The sequence below is a fragment of the Musca autumnalis genome, unplaced genomic scaffold (genome assembly GCF_047663935.1).
Source record: "Musca autumnalis isolate F117 unplaced genomic scaffold, ASM4766393v1 scaffold_2, whole genome shotgun sequence".
Classification (NCBI taxonomy): domain Eukaryota; kingdom Metazoa; phylum Arthropoda; class Insecta; order Diptera; family Muscidae; genus Musca; species Musca autumnalis.
Window position 1 is genome coordinate 3,772,731 of NW_027411755.1, and position 16,651 is coordinate 3,789,381.

At 40.0% G+C, this 16,651-nt stretch overlaps 1 protein-coding gene and 1 long non-coding RNA gene across 2 annotated transcripts in view; one reads left to right on the plus strand and one right to left on the minus strand.

Annotated features, from left to right (window-relative positions):
• LOC141393553 (uncharacterized) overlaps positions 1-16,651 on the minus strand; it is a 144,687-nt gene that overhangs the window by 49,073 nt on the left and 78,963 nt on the right. Inside the window, exon 2 of the long non-coding RNA XR_012410118.1 lies at positions 16,521-16,567. This is a non-coding gene — a long non-coding RNA (uncharacterized lncRNA). The remainder of the gene's footprint in view (positions 1-16,520; positions 16,568-16,651) is intronic.
• On the plus strand, positions 8,085-16,644 carry klhl10 (kelch-like protein 10). The gene is made up of 7 exons (XM_073966636.1): positions 8,085-8,936; positions 9,401-9,676; positions 9,844-10,108; positions 10,171-10,293; positions 10,374-10,649; positions 10,725-10,935; positions 15,408-16,644. The coding sequence occupies exons 1-7, from the start codon at positions 8,647-8,649 to the stop codon at positions 16,115-16,117; spliced, it is 2,151 nt and encodes a 716-aa protein (XP_073822737.1). The 5' UTR covers positions 8,085-8,646; the 3' UTR covers positions 16,118-16,644.

Below are 16,651 nucleotides of genomic sequence, written 5' to 3' on the forward strand. Positions count from 1 at the left end.
TGCAGTTGTCTGGACGCCTACGTCACACAAGCAAGTTTTGTGTTTTTGACAATCAATACATGTAGTCAACTGTCCTGTCATGTGTACAACTAAGGGTAAGGTTTAAAGTACTCAAAATACGCATTTTTTACAAAGTTCGACATGGGTCTTCTATATTTCGCTACGTATATTCACGATAAATATAGTAAAATCTGTTTAGATCGATCACACGACATCTTCTTAACAAACTCTTAAAAAAAAAACACCGAAAAAACGTTTCTGGTGGCCAAGGATAAGAAAAAAATTCGAATGGAACAGCCAACTTTTTTCATTTTGTTGACCAGTGTTATCCAACCTAACGAGGACTGGCGCCCAACATGGCAAACATCGATAACAAGTTGTTGCAAAGAGTTGTGTCATTTAGCCACCGCTTCGAACATGACCGGAGTACTACTGATAGATTCAAGAGCGTTCTGGAATAAAGCTTTTGTTGGTCTGAAGGAGTAATATCTATAGATATATCTATGTGGCTATAGCCACAAAATTTAGCGACAAAAGTTTTTACTGTTGTTGTAACAGCATATTATATGTTTGTAGGTTCGTTTCCTGCCACAAAGCTATTGAAGTTAGTTGAGTAGGTTTGATAAAGCAGTTGAAAGGCTGCAGTTAGGCGTGCGGCCCTCTACCTCATACTTGGCAGATGTTTTGCACGGTGTCTTAAATCATTGCCCTATAGAAATTTAGATGTCTGCACCATCCCGTACGTAGTTGAGCCAAAACTACTCTGGTTTACGCGGAAGCTGACGTTATTCAGCATTAACCACCACAGTTGTTTATGGCATCTGCGACTGCATTTGTGTAAATTCTATTCAATTCCCTCTAGCAACGCTTGTATTACCCCTCTAAATCATGAAAATCCCTCCTGACATGCCTGGGTGGGGGAGTCCTATGTACCATACGATAATTCGGACGAATTTTACGGTAATACCCAAGTATTTACTTCAATGAGAGCATATGGTCCATTGATGATATGAGAAGTTCTCAGGACGGCGTTCTGACAGGTTTGAATATTGCTCATCGCGTTGGACTTATATTCGTGAACCCTATTATAGCTGCATAGTTTACCACAGTCCAGACCTCTTGCGTTTCTTTATCTGCACACCAAGTGTTGCCGGCTAGGGACTTGAGGAGCTTGTTCCTGCATCTTAGCTTGTCGCAGAATAAAGACTAAACAGTTTTTGCTACGGGCGACAAAATCAAAATCGGTCTGTACGACTTACATTTTGTGGCATCCTTACCTGGTAGCGGGACCACCCTGTCAATTTTACACACTTCGGGTACTATGAGGGTAGCTAGCGCCAGATTGAGAACTTTGGTGAGATACTCAACTTTCGGCTCATCAAGCTGTTTCACCAATCACACGGCAGCGACCAACCTGTTAACTTAAAGTTGGTTGGCTCGACGAAGCTCATTACGATCAACTGCTAGCCCATCCACCTTTGCTGGGATATTTTGTCTATGTTGGGTATATGATCAGCAGGTATATAGCGAACGCCAGAATGGTTGGAAATTTCTCTGAAGCAGTGATGAGTGAACTCTCTGAAACTATGTCAATTAGCTTTCCAATGTTAATGAAAGTGCGGCGTTCAGAGGTGACGAAGTCGGGCGATCTGCTGATAGACACCATTAATGGGAGATTGTGTAAACAAAGAGAAACGATGAGTTTACAGATGACGTGATTTGTCAGACCAGGACACGATGGTTATGTGTCGAGATCTATGATCCTCATAAAAACGTAGAACTATTATTCAGCTCGGGATGAGTAAAGCCTAAAGAGTCTTTGCTACGGGGGACAAAAGCACAATCAGTCTGTACGACTCACCTTTTCTGACATCCTTGTCTGGTAGCGGGACCACCCTGCAAGTATTACAGACTTAAGGTACGACGAGGGTGGCTAGTGACAGCTTGAGACCTTTTTGGTGAGATACTCATCTCTCGGCTCATCAAGTTACCATGAAGATCACGTAAGGTCGTAGTTCTTAGGATTTTGCGCTCCTAATGACATTTGCAACATCATGCATTTAAATTATGATGGTACCCTCTAGACAGGAAAAGATCCAATGGTCACAAACTGGGACCCAGTACCGAAACTCTTGAGGTGCATAAAAATCCCTTAAAACCAGTCGGTTATAACCTTCCAAAACCGGTAATTTTTAACATATAACCTGTCATTGACATATAACATTGTCTTGGGTGACGTAGGGGATGGATGATACCAAGCAACGGTCCTGACCGGTTTTAACATGGCAAAGCCCAGGATTTATCTTGGTCCCTCTTTCATCTCAAGTGGACACTGACCTCCCCGTGGTGTCACCTGGGGAACTGCCTTTAACACCTGTTAAAGGTAGTGAGCTAACATGTGCCGCGCGTTCTCCCATAAGAACGTTAAAAACTTGGGTTTGGGCGTCGGGCTAGTAACCCTCCCCTAGAAAAAACAGCATACTATGAAAAAACGAAAGAAAAGAAAAACAACCCCTTTTAAAGTTGACGAACCCCGCAAACGTTTTAAGGACCATGATCTGCGAATCTGCACCTGGAATGTTCGCACTCTTTATAGAGAAGGTGCAGTCTTCGCATTGGCAGACGTACTTGAAAAGTACAAGGCCGATATTACTGCCATACAGGAAATACGATGGATTGGGAAAGGCGTCACAACAACACCTAAAGGTGACGCACTGTATTATAGCTGCCATGACGTAAAGCATGAGTTTGGTTGCGGATTTGTAGTTAGTCGGAGACTAAAACATCTGGTATCCAGCTTCACTCCAGTGAATGAAAGACTTGCTGCAATTCGAATAAAAGCTAAATTCTTCAACATCAGCTTTATTTGCGCTCATGCTCTCACTGAAGACAAGGACGAACAGACCAAAGATATATTTTACGAGCGCTTAGAAGAAACATATGACCGTTGCCCTGCCCATGACATTAAAATCATTCTAGGCGATTTTAATGCCAAAATTGGAAAGGAGAATATCTTTGGCCCAACAGTCGGGAAATTCAGCCTCCACAGTGAAACATCTGACAATGGTATGAGGCTGATAGACTTTGCAGCTGCAAAAAACATGGTAGTTAGCAGTACCAGATTTAATCATCTCGATATTCATAAGGGCACCTGGCTGTCTCCAGATCAAAGAACAAGTAATCAAATGGATCATGTTGTGATAGATGGAAGACATTGATCGAGCGTGTTGGATGTACGATCGTTCCGAGGCGCAAACATTGATTCGGACCACTACCTTGTTGCAGCAAAGGTACGCACCCGCTTAAACATAGCAAACAAAGTACGAACAGACACAACACGAAAGTTAGACATCGGTAAGCTGCAATCACAACAGATAGCCATAGCATATTCCTCTCAACTAGCCCAATTGCTTAATCAAAGCACTCCTCATCCCGATAACATATCAGCGCAATGGCAAAGCATTGCCCACTCCATGCAAACAGCCGCAAAATCCATACTTGGATACCAGAGGCCTCCACCAGGGAATCCATGGTATGATCAGGAGTGTCGTGCTGCCACCGAAGAGAAAAATGCGGCATATAGGGCTACTTTACAATCCGTAGCAACGCGTAGCGCACGAGAGAGATACAGGGAGAAAAGGAGAGAGGAGAAACGTCTTTTCCGCAGGAAAAAGAGAGAGATGGAAAAGCGGGAGTGTGAAAAACTCCAGAATGAGCCAGAATAAAGTCCGAAAATTCTACCAAAGAGTCAAGCATCAAACTTTTGGCTTTGGTACAGGCACATCCTCCTGTAGAGACCAGCAAGGTAATTTGGTAACTGATACAGATAGTGTACTCAGGATATGAAAGGAACATTTTTCAAAACTGTTGGTATCCAATAGCAGCGAAGACGACGAAGATACCACAGTCCCAATCCCAGAAGATGGTATTGAATGTATACCGCCCAGCCAAGATGAGGTAAAGACAGCAATAAATCGGCTGAAGAATAATAAGGCAGCAGCAGCCGATGGCTTACCAGCCGAGCTGTTCAAAACCGGAGGCGACACGCTGATAAGGTGTATTCATCAGCTAGTTAGCACCATCTGGCAGGAAGAACGAGTACCCGACGATTGGAACCTGAGTATCCTGTGCCTCGTCCACAAGAAGGGAGATAAGACTGTATGCTCTAACTATAGGGGCATAAGTCTACTCCCTATTGCCTACAAGATCGTGTCAGGGATATTGTGCGAACGACTAAAGCCAATGGTCAACGAGATAATTGGACCATACCAATGCGGCTTTAGACCTGGCAAGTCCACCATTGACCAGATATTTAGCCTGCGGAAAATCCTGGAGAAGACCCAAGATATGCAGATCGACACCTACCACCTTTTTGTCGATTACACTGTGACACAAAATGGAACTCAAAGTCTGGGGGGTGGAAAATTTCTTTTGAATATGAAAGTACTTGATGAGTATACTAAGAACCCAAAAGGAAATTTTCGCCATAGGTCAAGTTTCTGAGATATCGCGCGATGAATTTTTTGATATTTTCCCTATAATACATGGTAAAATAGCTCCATATCTCTATTTGGCGTTGTTGTAGCTTCATTTTGAGGTGACATGTCTTCAGTCAAATCGATTGGCGAATCTTTTTGTAGAACATTTCATTCTTCTAACTCAATGGGACATGAAAGGTCCTTTTCGTCCTTTATTTCTTGAACCGTAGTGAAAGTACCACAAGATGAGATTTTTCAGCATCCAAATATTCTACAAAAATGTTGATCAGAAGATTTTAGCTACGGTTCTCTTTGACAGCTAATCGATTCTGTCACATTTTCATTGCCCTTTTTGACATTTAATCGGTTTTGGTTCAGAAATAAACTATGTTTTGTTTTTCTGTATATTCGGCATTGGTTATTTATTGGTATGTAGACATAACAGTTGGTTATTGCTTATGTAGACACCGATTAAACTTATATGTAACCGATTAAACTTATATGTATACCGTTAAAAAGCTTATAGAGTTGTCAATCAAATTAAATTAATTCGTTTCTGAAAACTTTGTTAGTTGCAGTTCTAGAACAAAAAAACCGATTTCTTAAACCGTTTTTAAGGAAAAATATCAAAACGCGCAAATATGGAGATCAAAGCCTGGGGGGCGAACAATTCTTTTTGGCGATGAAAGTCGATGAAGATAATAATACGAACGCGGAAGGACAATTACGCCGTAGGTCAAACTTCGCCCGGTATACATATAAGTTTAATCGGTTTCTTAAAACCGGTTCAAAAATCCGTTTTAATGTCGGAATATCCGGATCAAAAATTGAGATAACCGGATCTATCCTCCAAGAAAATTTGTTATTAACGTGTTCACCATTACAAGAGCTATTTGTGGTAAATATTTCAGAAGCACCCCAGATGTCTACATAAGCAATAACCAACTGTTATGTCTACATAGCAATAAATAACCAATGCCGAATATACAGAAAAACAAAACATAGTTTATTTCTGAACCAAAACCGATTAAATGTCAAAAAGGACAATGAAAATGTGACAGAATCGATTAGCTGTCAAAGAGAACCGTAGCTAAAATCTTCTGATCAACATTTTTGTAGAATATTTGGATGCTGAAAAATCTCATCTTGTGGTACTTTCACTACGGTTCAAGAAATAAAGGACGAAAAGGACATGAAAGGCATTGAGTTAGAAGAATGAAATGTTCTACAAAAACATTCGCCAATCGATTTGACTGCAGACATGTCACCTCAAAATTAAGCTACAACAACGCCAAATAGAGATATGGAGCTATTTTACCAAGTATTATAGGGAAAAAATCAAAAAATTCATCGCGAGATATCTCAGAAACTTGACCTATGGCGAAAATTTCCTTTTGGGTTCTTAGTATACTCATCAAGTGCTTTCATATTCAAAAGAAATTTTCCACCCCCCAAAAATGCTGCTGCACAGTGTTATAAAGCAGCCTTCGACAGCCCGCTGCGTTCAAAGGTATTCCAAGCTATGTCTGAATTTGGTATCTCGCAAAGCTCATCCGGCTTTGCAAAATGACTTTAACTGACACGAGGTCCTCAGTTAAAATAGGAAAGAACCTCTCCGAAGAGTTTGGTACCAAAAGAGGTTTCCGACAAGGAGACAGCCTTTCGTGTGATCTCTTTAACATCCTGCTGGAAAAGGTTATACGAGAGGCAAACGTCAAAAGAAGTGGCACAATCTACACCAATAGTCACATGTAAAAGAAGTAACTGATACCTTTATGAAGGTCGAAGGAGAATCTGCTAAAGTGGGTCTGGCGGTAAACGGTGAAAAGACCAAGTTGATGGTGTCGACGCGCAATGCGTCCATTGAGCTCGGACCGACTGTGGAAGTTGGTTCCTATAATATTGAGGTAGTAAAAGACTTCGTCTACCTCGGCACCTCCGTAAACACAACAAACGACATCAGTTGTGAAATAAAAAGAAGAATTGTATTGGCCAACAGATGCTACTTTGGTTTAAGTAAGCAATTTAAAAACAAAGCCACATCTCGTCAAACAAAAATAACGCCCTACAAAACACTGATACTACCCGTGCTGATGTATGGCTCCGAAGCCTGGGTACTTGCGCAAGCAGACATGGCAGTGCTTGGTGTGTTTGAGAGAAAAATTCTTCGAAAGATCTACGGACCAATCTGCGTTGACGGTGAATATCGACGTCGCATGAACCACGAGCTGTACCTGCTGTACAACGACATCAATATTGTTAAACGTATCGAGATGCAGCGATTGCGTTGGCTAGGCCATATCATAAGAATGAGCGATGATGACCCCGCTAAAAAGGTGTATAAACACTGACCGCTTGGCGGTGCACGCAGAATTGGCAGGCCAAGGAATAGATGGCGCAAACAAGTGGATGATGAGATGAAAAGGCGCGGTATTCCAGAAAGCGAAGCAACAAATAGAGAGAATTGGAAATCTTTTCTTAGTTCGGCCTATAGAACAAATGTTCTGTAATGGGCCAGCTAAGTAAGTAAGTAAGTAACCTGTCATTTATCGGCGAGATACATGACTGCTACATCCATACTTTCCATGGACGCGTCAGTACAGACAGTCTTAAGCTAGATATGTCTGTATTTAACAGACTGCTACAGTAGGAAAGCTAGTCCCTATCTCTACTTCTGCTACGATTCTCCTTTAGTACGTTGTTACCCTCGCATTGCTGTAACCGGAAATTCTTGTTGGGTTTGGTTTCCTGCACCTCCGTGATATTCATGATATTCTTCCGTCACATAAAACCGACTATTTCCTCGATGTTTTCTCGGAGTCCATTGCAATTAAATTGCAAAAAGTGTTATGTGCTGTGCGTGTGCGGTTGCTGGGCTCTGTGTTTACGCAGCATACAGTAACATAGTCCCTCTCATATGTAGTTCTTCCTCCAAAGCAACCCTTAAATTCACCCACTCCCTACATCGATTAAATTTAGCAAAGCTTCAGGGTGTTAGATGCGCATGAGACAAACCGAACAAAAATAATCAAGAGCCGGCATTCCTACTTCGAATTTGGGTCTGCATGGCAAAAATATCATGATTCTTATGTACCGAGGCCTTTAGTTGTAATTTCGTCTATAAATCATTGATGGCCAGCATAACAAAGAAGTATTAACTGCTACGCGAAAGCTTGGACATTATTTCTTTTCTATAGCGACATCCCTCTTTATAGTACGTTTAGACTTATCCACTCGATTTCAAATGTCAATTCCATAGTATATACGTCAAATAAATCGTAGTTCTAAATCCACTGGATTTTATTTGACGGATATTGTATGGATTGACAGTTTAAATCATAGTATAACAGGCGTTTTAGGCTCTTCTGTAATTAATCTCTGCTTGAGTGAAAAAATACCTGTTTTAATAAAGTAAAGAGTTTTTCACCTTAAAGTCTGCTACACTAAAAATTCTGCAAATTTAAATCACTGCCGACCAAGAAGAGGGCAAACAAAATTCTGAATATTGGCAACTTTTGACAGTGTGTTAGTAAGGTTGTATGCACGCATGCTGTAAAACAATAACAAATCAAAACATTTGCTCTCTTTTGTGTGCTCTTTCATTGCGTTCGAGTTGTGTGTGTGAGAATTGCCGAAAAACTTCGTAACTTCAACAATACCAAAGAACGACATTGATTTAAACCCATCTCGTTTACTGTTGCGTATGACTGTTATTAATTTTAATATCATTACGTATACTTATTACGAATTCGAACTGGTTATTTAAATTATGTATACGCTACATAATTTGCTCCCTTTTTAAACGTCTTTGTTAATAAAGAAATGTTCTATCAATTCATTGCTATAATTTGACATAATATTTCTATGTTTTTTTTTTATAAGTCAATCAATATATTGTTGTTGTGAATATATTTTCCTTTCTTTGGGAAAATAATTACAAATATTTATTAATAATTTAAATAAGTTAAGAAAAAGTAACGGTTTTCAAGATTACCAGTAAACCAATTATTGACGTGATCTTAAAAAATCTTAAAAAGAAGAAACGTTTTAAAATACCACAAATAAAGAAAATCCAAAGGGGGGAACTTTAAAGGATCAACATTTTCAAAATTCTCAGTTTATAAATTGAAATTAGTTTATATTATTTTTGGCAAATTCAAAATTTGTAATGAATCGCGAACGTGTCAATGCAGTAATTCACCACCACCACCAACACAATGCAATTGCAAATAATGATGAAGGTGTTCTATCCGACGGCGATATGGATGTCGATGTTGAAGATGTTGGTGTTGAAAAGGAAGATGAACAAATATTGGTTGGAACCGTGAGTGAACAGGCCTTACAGACCCTAAATGAATTGCGTTGTAGCAATTTACTTTGTGATGCCGTTATAAGTGTTACGGATGGTTCCTTTAATGTTCACCGGGCGATAATGAGTGCCTGCAGTCCATATTTTCGGTAAGAAGTGGTTTGTTTTTTATGCAGTAGGTTCCCAATAATTCGAAAACAAAAGCACCGCCAGTTTTTTGGAGAATTATCATATTTTTCGATTTATCACTAAGAAAATGGGAAGGATAAGGCTGCAAGGGGCTGACGTTAAAACCAATATTTCTTACGAACACCGCTTAAAGGGCACTTCTCTCACATCAATGAGGGCAGTCCGGTTCTTTGTTTTGCTCAATGACACAGGATCGCGTTTCAAGTTCGATTCCGAACGGCATGTCCGAACATGTAGAGAAGTTTTACATGGCTGAGAAACTACTCAGGAAATGTTGACCAACATTCCGCTGAGAGGTTTGACAGTTTATTAGGAATTCTTAAAATTTTCGATATGTCGAGATTCTATTGAAATTCTGGAATCAAAATTAAATTAGTGATAAAACATATTGAAATGCAGACTTTAATCCTTTCTTCCTCCGCAGAGCACAATTTACCACCACAGGCGAGGCAACAAATAAAGGCAGCAACGCGGAATCAAATAATCATCATGTTCACATACCGGGTATTAGTTCCAGCATTATGGAAGAAATCATCAACTATGCATATTTGCGGAAATGCTCCATCAATGCCGATAATGTTCATCAACTTTTAATATCAGCCGATTATGTTGGCATCTCGGGTTTGGTGAAAATGTGCAAACAGTATTTAGCACAAATGCTAACAGCGGAAAATTGTGTCAGTATAATGGGTTTTGCCAGGTATGTACGTATATTCCATATGTGACATCATGCACACCCACACCTGCAACTTATTGCATAGACAAATCAAGAGTTACACAATCCCAATAATCACTTTACATTACTAATTCCCAACTAATTGAGTATCTTCTAATGCCTTCTTTCTTCTTCATTTGTTTGCTAAGCAGATTTCGTTTTTTGAACGATTTATATGCCAAGGCTAGGAACTACTTGTTGCGGCATTTCATTGAGGTGGCATCTAAAAATAAGGACTTATTGCAAATGAATTTAAAGGACTTTTATGATGTCATCAATGACGATGAACTTAATACCCGAGAAGAAGACAATGTGTGGAAGCTGTGTGTGAAATGGATTGACCAAGATCCCGAAAACCGCAAACAACATGTGGCCCAATTAATGCAGGGTGTTCGTTTGGGATTAATGACTCCCAAGGTATGCTCTGTGATTAGTAATCAATGCAGTATTTCATATTGTTTGTTTGTATATCCTTCCAGTGTTTCATGGAGGAGGTAAAGGAACATCCATATGTTCTGCAAAGTGACGAAGCCAAGCCATTGATTGTGGAAACGTTTAAATTTATGTATGACTTGGATATAATAAATCCCACATCAGGAGAGGTATGAAAGTGCTGATGTGTGATTGTATTTTTAGCTCAATGTTATATTGTCCTTTTCGCATGCCCCTTTCACATGTGAAGTTGACCACACCGCCCTTGGCCATGCCACGCCTGCCGCATGAGGTTATATTTGCCATAGGTGGCTGGAGTGGTGGTACATCTAAGGCCTGCATTGAAACCTATGATACACGGGCCGATAGATGGGTCAATATACCAGCCGAAGATCCAGCTGGTCCCAGGGCCTATCACGGCACAGCTGTAATTGGTTATAAAATCTATGCCATTGGAGGTTATGATGGCTTGGAATATTTCAATACATGTCGAGTCTTTGACGCCATTAAGAAAACCTGGAAGGAGGTATGAATGAAAGTGTTTATTGCAATAGACAATTTACATTAGCAATTTTTCTTCATCTTTTATTTCCTTTCTTAGGTGGCTCCCATGCATTCTCGTCGTTGCTACGTCAGCGTGGCCGAGTTGAATGGTTTAATTTATGCCATAGGCGGCTATGATGGCCATAATCGTCTTAATACAGTGGAACGCTATAATCCCGCAACAAATCAATGGTCCGTTATAACACCCATGAATATGCAAAGATCTGACGCAAGCGCCTGTACACTTAATGGGAAAATTTATGCCACTGGTAAGAAATGGGGAAAAATAAGAAAGGAAAGATGGAGGAAAGTAGAAACTAAATGAAAAGATATTTCTAAAATATTATACACCCCCATGGTTTGGGAATGGATAACACTGTGCAAAAATTGAAGCTCGAAGTCGAGGGGAGGTGGAAAATTCCTGTTGAGGATAAAAGTAGATCTGGCAAAAACTCTATCGATAATCCGACTCTCGTTTTGATCGCTGTCGTAAAACTGTGATTACAACGTACTCAAGAGCAACTACTTTTGAAATAATTCGCGACAGTCAAATTAAAAAACATGTTTTGGTTGGTCGGCGTAATCTCCAGACAACAATCAAAACAATAGTCGGGACTATCGATAGTTTGTCGGCCGAAATGAAAACAAGTAAAAATGCGTTGGGTTCGGCCGGGCCGAACTTTTATTTAATTTTTAATTTTCCTTTCTGTCCACAATCTTAAATAGAGATATTTTGTGAACACAAAAACCCAAATGCCTGTATAAAGTCACAAAATGTATCAAAAAATTTCTTCAATCGGGCGCCACCTTTATATGGGGGGCTACATATATCAATATGTGAACCTATATTGACAATTTTTGGTGAAGAAGATTTGTGACTTCTGAGAACCTCAATTGTCAAATTACAAGTAGTTCGGCCAAAAAATGTAACTAAAACCCTCAAAATACCGAAAATCGGGAAGTACCGTTATATGGGGACTATACCAATACTTGGACCTATATTGACAATTTTTGGTAAAGATGTTTTGTGGCCTCTGGAACCTCAGATGTTAAATTACAGTTAGTTCGGCCAAACATTTAGCTAAAACCAACAAAATACCGAAAATCGGGAGGTATCGTTATATCGGGACTTTACCAAAACGTGGCCCGATATGGCCTACCTGCGCACCAAGCAATACATATAGCCATTTTTTCATTGTACTTTTTTAATATTTTTACTATTTAATTGCCATGGACTCCGAGGTAAAATGGAGGAAATAATGGGCTTTGTGAGTCCGAAGAATTTCAGGGTCGCGGCGGTGTAGAATACCAAACTCAACAACGGCAGTCCTTGGGCAAGATGTTCATTGCATCGGTCCTGGAACACAGATCCAACTGCTGTGAGGAACGTTGTAATGGTTAAAACGTATTGAGGAAGGATCCCACTAGAAGTGGAGGTGGGAGCCCATATTTCCTGTTGCCCCAGTCTGTTCAATATAGACCTATCTCGCTTGAACCTGGCTCTAATGACCCCTTACATGGAATTTAGGAAGGGTAAAATTCAGGTATGGAACTGCCGAGATAGTTTTACTTAACATATACATCCCGCCGATTAATAGTAGTACCCCAGACAAAAGGCCCAACATTAGCCTGCTTTTGGTATTTCAAAATCGCTTCTCTTGAGTCTGACTATGTCCCTATATTCATCTCCTTCACAATTTCTGACATCATAACCCCCGAATGCCACACTTTCATGAATCATGGGAAAACTAATTGGTCTAGTTTCAGAGAGTTCACCAATCCACGCTTCAGAGAAAGGGTCTACAGAAGAACCCTTTCTTTCAGAAAGGGTCTATAGAAGCACCGTTTCTTTCAGAGAGTGTCTATACAAGCACCCTTTTTCCAGAAAGGGTCTCTAGAAGCACACTTTCAGAGAGGGTCTATAGAAACACCCTTTATTTCAGAAAGGTTCTCTAGAAGCATGCTTTATTTCAGAAAAGGTCTATAGAAGCACCGTTTCTTTCAGAGAGTGTCTATAGAAGCACCGTTTCTTTCAGAGAGTGTCTATAGAAGCACCCTTTCTTTCAGAGAGTGTCTATAGAAGCACCCTTTCTTTCAGAGAGTGTCTATAGAAGCACCATTTCTTTCAGAGAGTGTCTATAGAAGCACCCTTTCTTTCAGAGAGTGTCTATAGAAGCACCATTTCTTTCAGAGAGTGTCTATAGAAGCACCCTTTCTTTCAGAGAGTGTCTATAGAAGCACTCTTTCTTTCAGAGAGTGTCCATAGAAGCACTCTTTCTTTCAGAGAGTGTCTATAGAAGCACCCTTTCTTTCAGAGAGTGTCTTTAGAAGCACCCTTTCTTTCAGAGAGTGTCTATAGAAGCACCGTTTCTTTCAGAAAGGGTCTATAGAAGCACCGTTTCTTTCAGAAAGGTTCTGTAGAAGCACCCTTTCTTTCAGAAAAGGTCTATAGAAGTACCCTTTCTTTCAGAAAAGGTCTATAGAAGTACCCTTTCTTTCAGACAGTGTCTATAGAAGTACCCTTTCTTTCAGACAGTGTCTATGGAAGCACCCTTTCTTTCATAGAGTGTCTATAGAAGCACCCTTACTTTCAGAGAGTGTCTATAGAAGCACCCTTTCTTTCAGAGAGTGTCTATAGAAGCACCTTTTCTTTCAGAGAGTGTCTAGAGAAGCACCCTTTCTTTCAGAGAGTGTCTAAGGAAGCACCCTTTCTTTCAGAGAGTGTCTATAGAAGCACCATTTCTTTCAGAGAGTGTCTATAGAAGCACCCTTTCTTTCAGAGAGTGTCTATAGAAGCACCCTTTATTCAAGAAAGGTTCTCTAGAAGCATAATTTTCTTTCAGAAAAGGTCTATAGAAGCACCCTTTCTTTCAGAGAGGGTCTATAGAAGCACCGTTTCTTTCAGAAAGGTTCTGTAGAAGCATACTTTATTTCAGAAAAGTTCTGTAGAAGCATACTTTATTTCAGAAAAGGTCTATAGAAGTACCCTTTCTTTCAGAGAGTGTCTATAGAAGCACCCTTTCATTCAGAGAGTGTCTATAGAAGCACCCTTTCTTTCAGAGAGTGTCTATAGAAGCACCCTTTCTTTCAGAGAGTATCTTTAGAAGCACCCTTTCTTTCAGAGAGTGTCTATAGAAGTACCCTTTCTTTCAGAGAGTGTCTGTAGAAGCACCCTTTCTTTCAGAGAGTGTCTATAGAAGCACCCTTTCTTTCAGAGAGTGTCTATAGAAGCACCCTTTCTTTCAGAGAGTGTCTAGAGAAGCACCCTTTCTTTCAGAGAGTGTCTATAGAAGCACCATTTCTTTCAGAGAGTGTCTATAGAAGCAATCTTTCTTTCAGAGAGTGTCTCTAGAAGCATACTTTCATTCAGAAAAGGTCTATAGAAGCACCCGTTCTTTCAGAGAGGGTCTATAGAAACACTTTTTTCAGAAAGGGTATCTATAAGCGCCCTCTCTTCCAGAAAGGAAAAATTCCTGAAGTGGGAAAAATTCTCAGCAAAGGCAGCGGCACTAGCAAATGAGGTTGATGGATGAGCTTCGTCTACCCAACCTCAGTGACCCCAGAGTGAGGGAGCTGACACTGGAAGATAGGTTTGTCGATGAGCACAAGCGGAATAAGTAGCTAGATTATCTGAAGTATTGCAACATTTGAACCGAAATTAGTGCATTGTGGGCAACGGTTAAGTCACTCCCGAAATCTGGAAAGAAGGTAGATAGGACATTAGCCACGTCTGGCATCCGTTACACTGACAGATCCGACAGATCCCGCCGAGAGAGAGAGAACCGACCACAATTTACAATGGAGGATGTGGTAAATGTCATTAGGAGCGCTAAACAGCTGTCGCTAGTCACCCATAACGTCCCCGAAGTCTGGCACTAGTGAAACTAGGCAAGGATACCCGCAAAATTGGATCGTACAGACCGATTTCGCTTTTGTCGCCCATAGCAAAGACTCTCGAGGCTTTTCTCCTCTACAGCATTAGAAATAGCTATACAGTTGCCGATAATCGCCATGGGTTTCGTAATGATCGATATTACGGAATATCGAATACATAAATATCCTCCAGTAAGTCTACGATCTCCTTCGGGGAACCTTTAACCCCAATTGGAACGCCCCCAAGTGGCGGTTAGGGGAATGCTTTCCAAATATGGGTGATAAGACGGAAATCAAATACGTCTGTATTTAAGTCAAGCGTCAGAACTCCAAGAAGAGCGGCTTGAAACTAGACGGAAAACTATAAACCCTTCAGAAGGCCACGGGAAACCACTAAACATAAGTTACATTACATAAAGACCTGTAGTGTGATTCTCTGATTCAAAAATCGGTAAAATGAAAACGCAAAATTATTAATGAAAAGTTCAAATTAAAGTTTACAACATTCTTGCTGTCGGAAGAACGTTGGTCCATATTTACATTAGGCAATTTTCCTTGCGACAATTGTCAATTTGATGGAGAGAGGGGTGAGGCATATGGTAACCATTTGCCTCTCAACACCCTCTGTCACCAGCAAACTGACAATTGCCGCAAGTAAAATTGCCTAATGTAAATATGTACTTACGACTACTTTTTTATCGCTACCTTACCGAAAAATATCGTTAATTACCGAAATTATAAGCATTTTATTTTTACCGATTTTTGTCGGTAACTAAAAAAATGTGTTAGAGAATCGCACTACTGGGGTTATAGCATGACATTGCTGCACAGTATTTATTAGACCTACATTTTGATATATTTTTCACAGGTGGTTTCAATGGTCAAGAATGCCTGGATAGTGCCGAATTCTATGATCCCAATACCAATGTTTGGACTCGCATACCAAATATGAATCAACGTCGTTCTGGGGTATCATGTGTTGCTTTTCGTGGTCAAGTGTATGTTGTTGGTGGCTTCAATGGTACTTCACGTTTGGCCACAGGAGAGCGATATAACCCAGACACACAAACCTGGACTTTTATACGGGAAATGAATCATTCACGTAGTAATTTTGGTTTGGAAATCATCGACGATATGATCTTTGCCATTGCCGGATTTAATGGTGTTTCCACCATTTCACATACCGAATGTTATGTACCCGAAACCGATGAATGGATGGAGGCCACCGATATGAACATAATACGTTCAGCATTGACGGCTAACAATGTGGCTGGTTTACCGAATATTAGAGACTATATACACAAAGAACGTGACAGGCTGATGGAAGAGAGACGTCAACGTTTGCTCGCCAATGCCATGGTGAGAGATGAACGCATGAATGGTTCATCAAATGCTTCAGTAGAAACGGTGCAAGATTCCATTATGGAAGATTATGAGTCACCTAATGAGCATGATGAAAACGAGCTGTCCGATGAGGAGGAACATGTAATTGGACCACGTCCCGAAAATCGTCGTTTTAGAAATCCGATAAGAACACAACGAATTGGTTCGCATCATGAAATAAGGCGAAGAGCATAAAGAGCAAGAGTATCAAATGATAATCTCTCAAGAATTTCATTGAATAAAAACGCCTTATGATCAGAAAAAAGGAAAAGGAACTGAAAGCAATCTAAACGACAATTATGTCGTCCAAGGTAGACCCTAAGTAAAAACCGCTTTCATATGTTGAAAAAACTCCTAAGAGTCAAAGAGTAACAGGTTCACAAGTAACTGATATTCCTCAAAGTAAAATTGACTTATTAAATACGATTACATCTTTAAACAAATACCCCTAAATTTGAAGGGAAAATGGGTGTTAAATCCTGCGGTTCATAATACAATGGCTCGCTTATAAATCTCAGAACCCGAAGAAAGGAAAACGTGTTACTTTGTTTTGGTGTGATTTGGAAGTTTAAAACAATAAAATCATACAACGACTTACCTTTAAGGCCAACAATCGGAGTCCAGGAATGCTATTTGAGGTTAAAACTAAAAATAGAAAAATAAATTAAATAAAAATGTTAACAAAACTCCAATAAATTTCTAATAAAAAATTGTAAAAAAAACACCAAA

Excerpts from the sequence above, each read along its gene's own strand:
- klhl10 (XM_073966636.1), top strand. The coding sequence starts at position 8,647 with ATGAATCGCGAACGTGTCAATGCAGTAATTCACCACCACCACCAACAC. Across the intron at positions 10,109-10,170 it reads TGGGATTAATGACTCCCAAG|TGTTTCATGGAGGAGGTAAA; the intron begins GTATGCTCTGTG and ends ATATCCTTCCAG. Across the intron at positions 10,650-10,724 it reads TTAAGAAAACCTGGAAGGAG|GTGGCTCCCATGCATTCTCG; the intron begins GTATGAATGAAA and ends TTCCTTTCTTAG.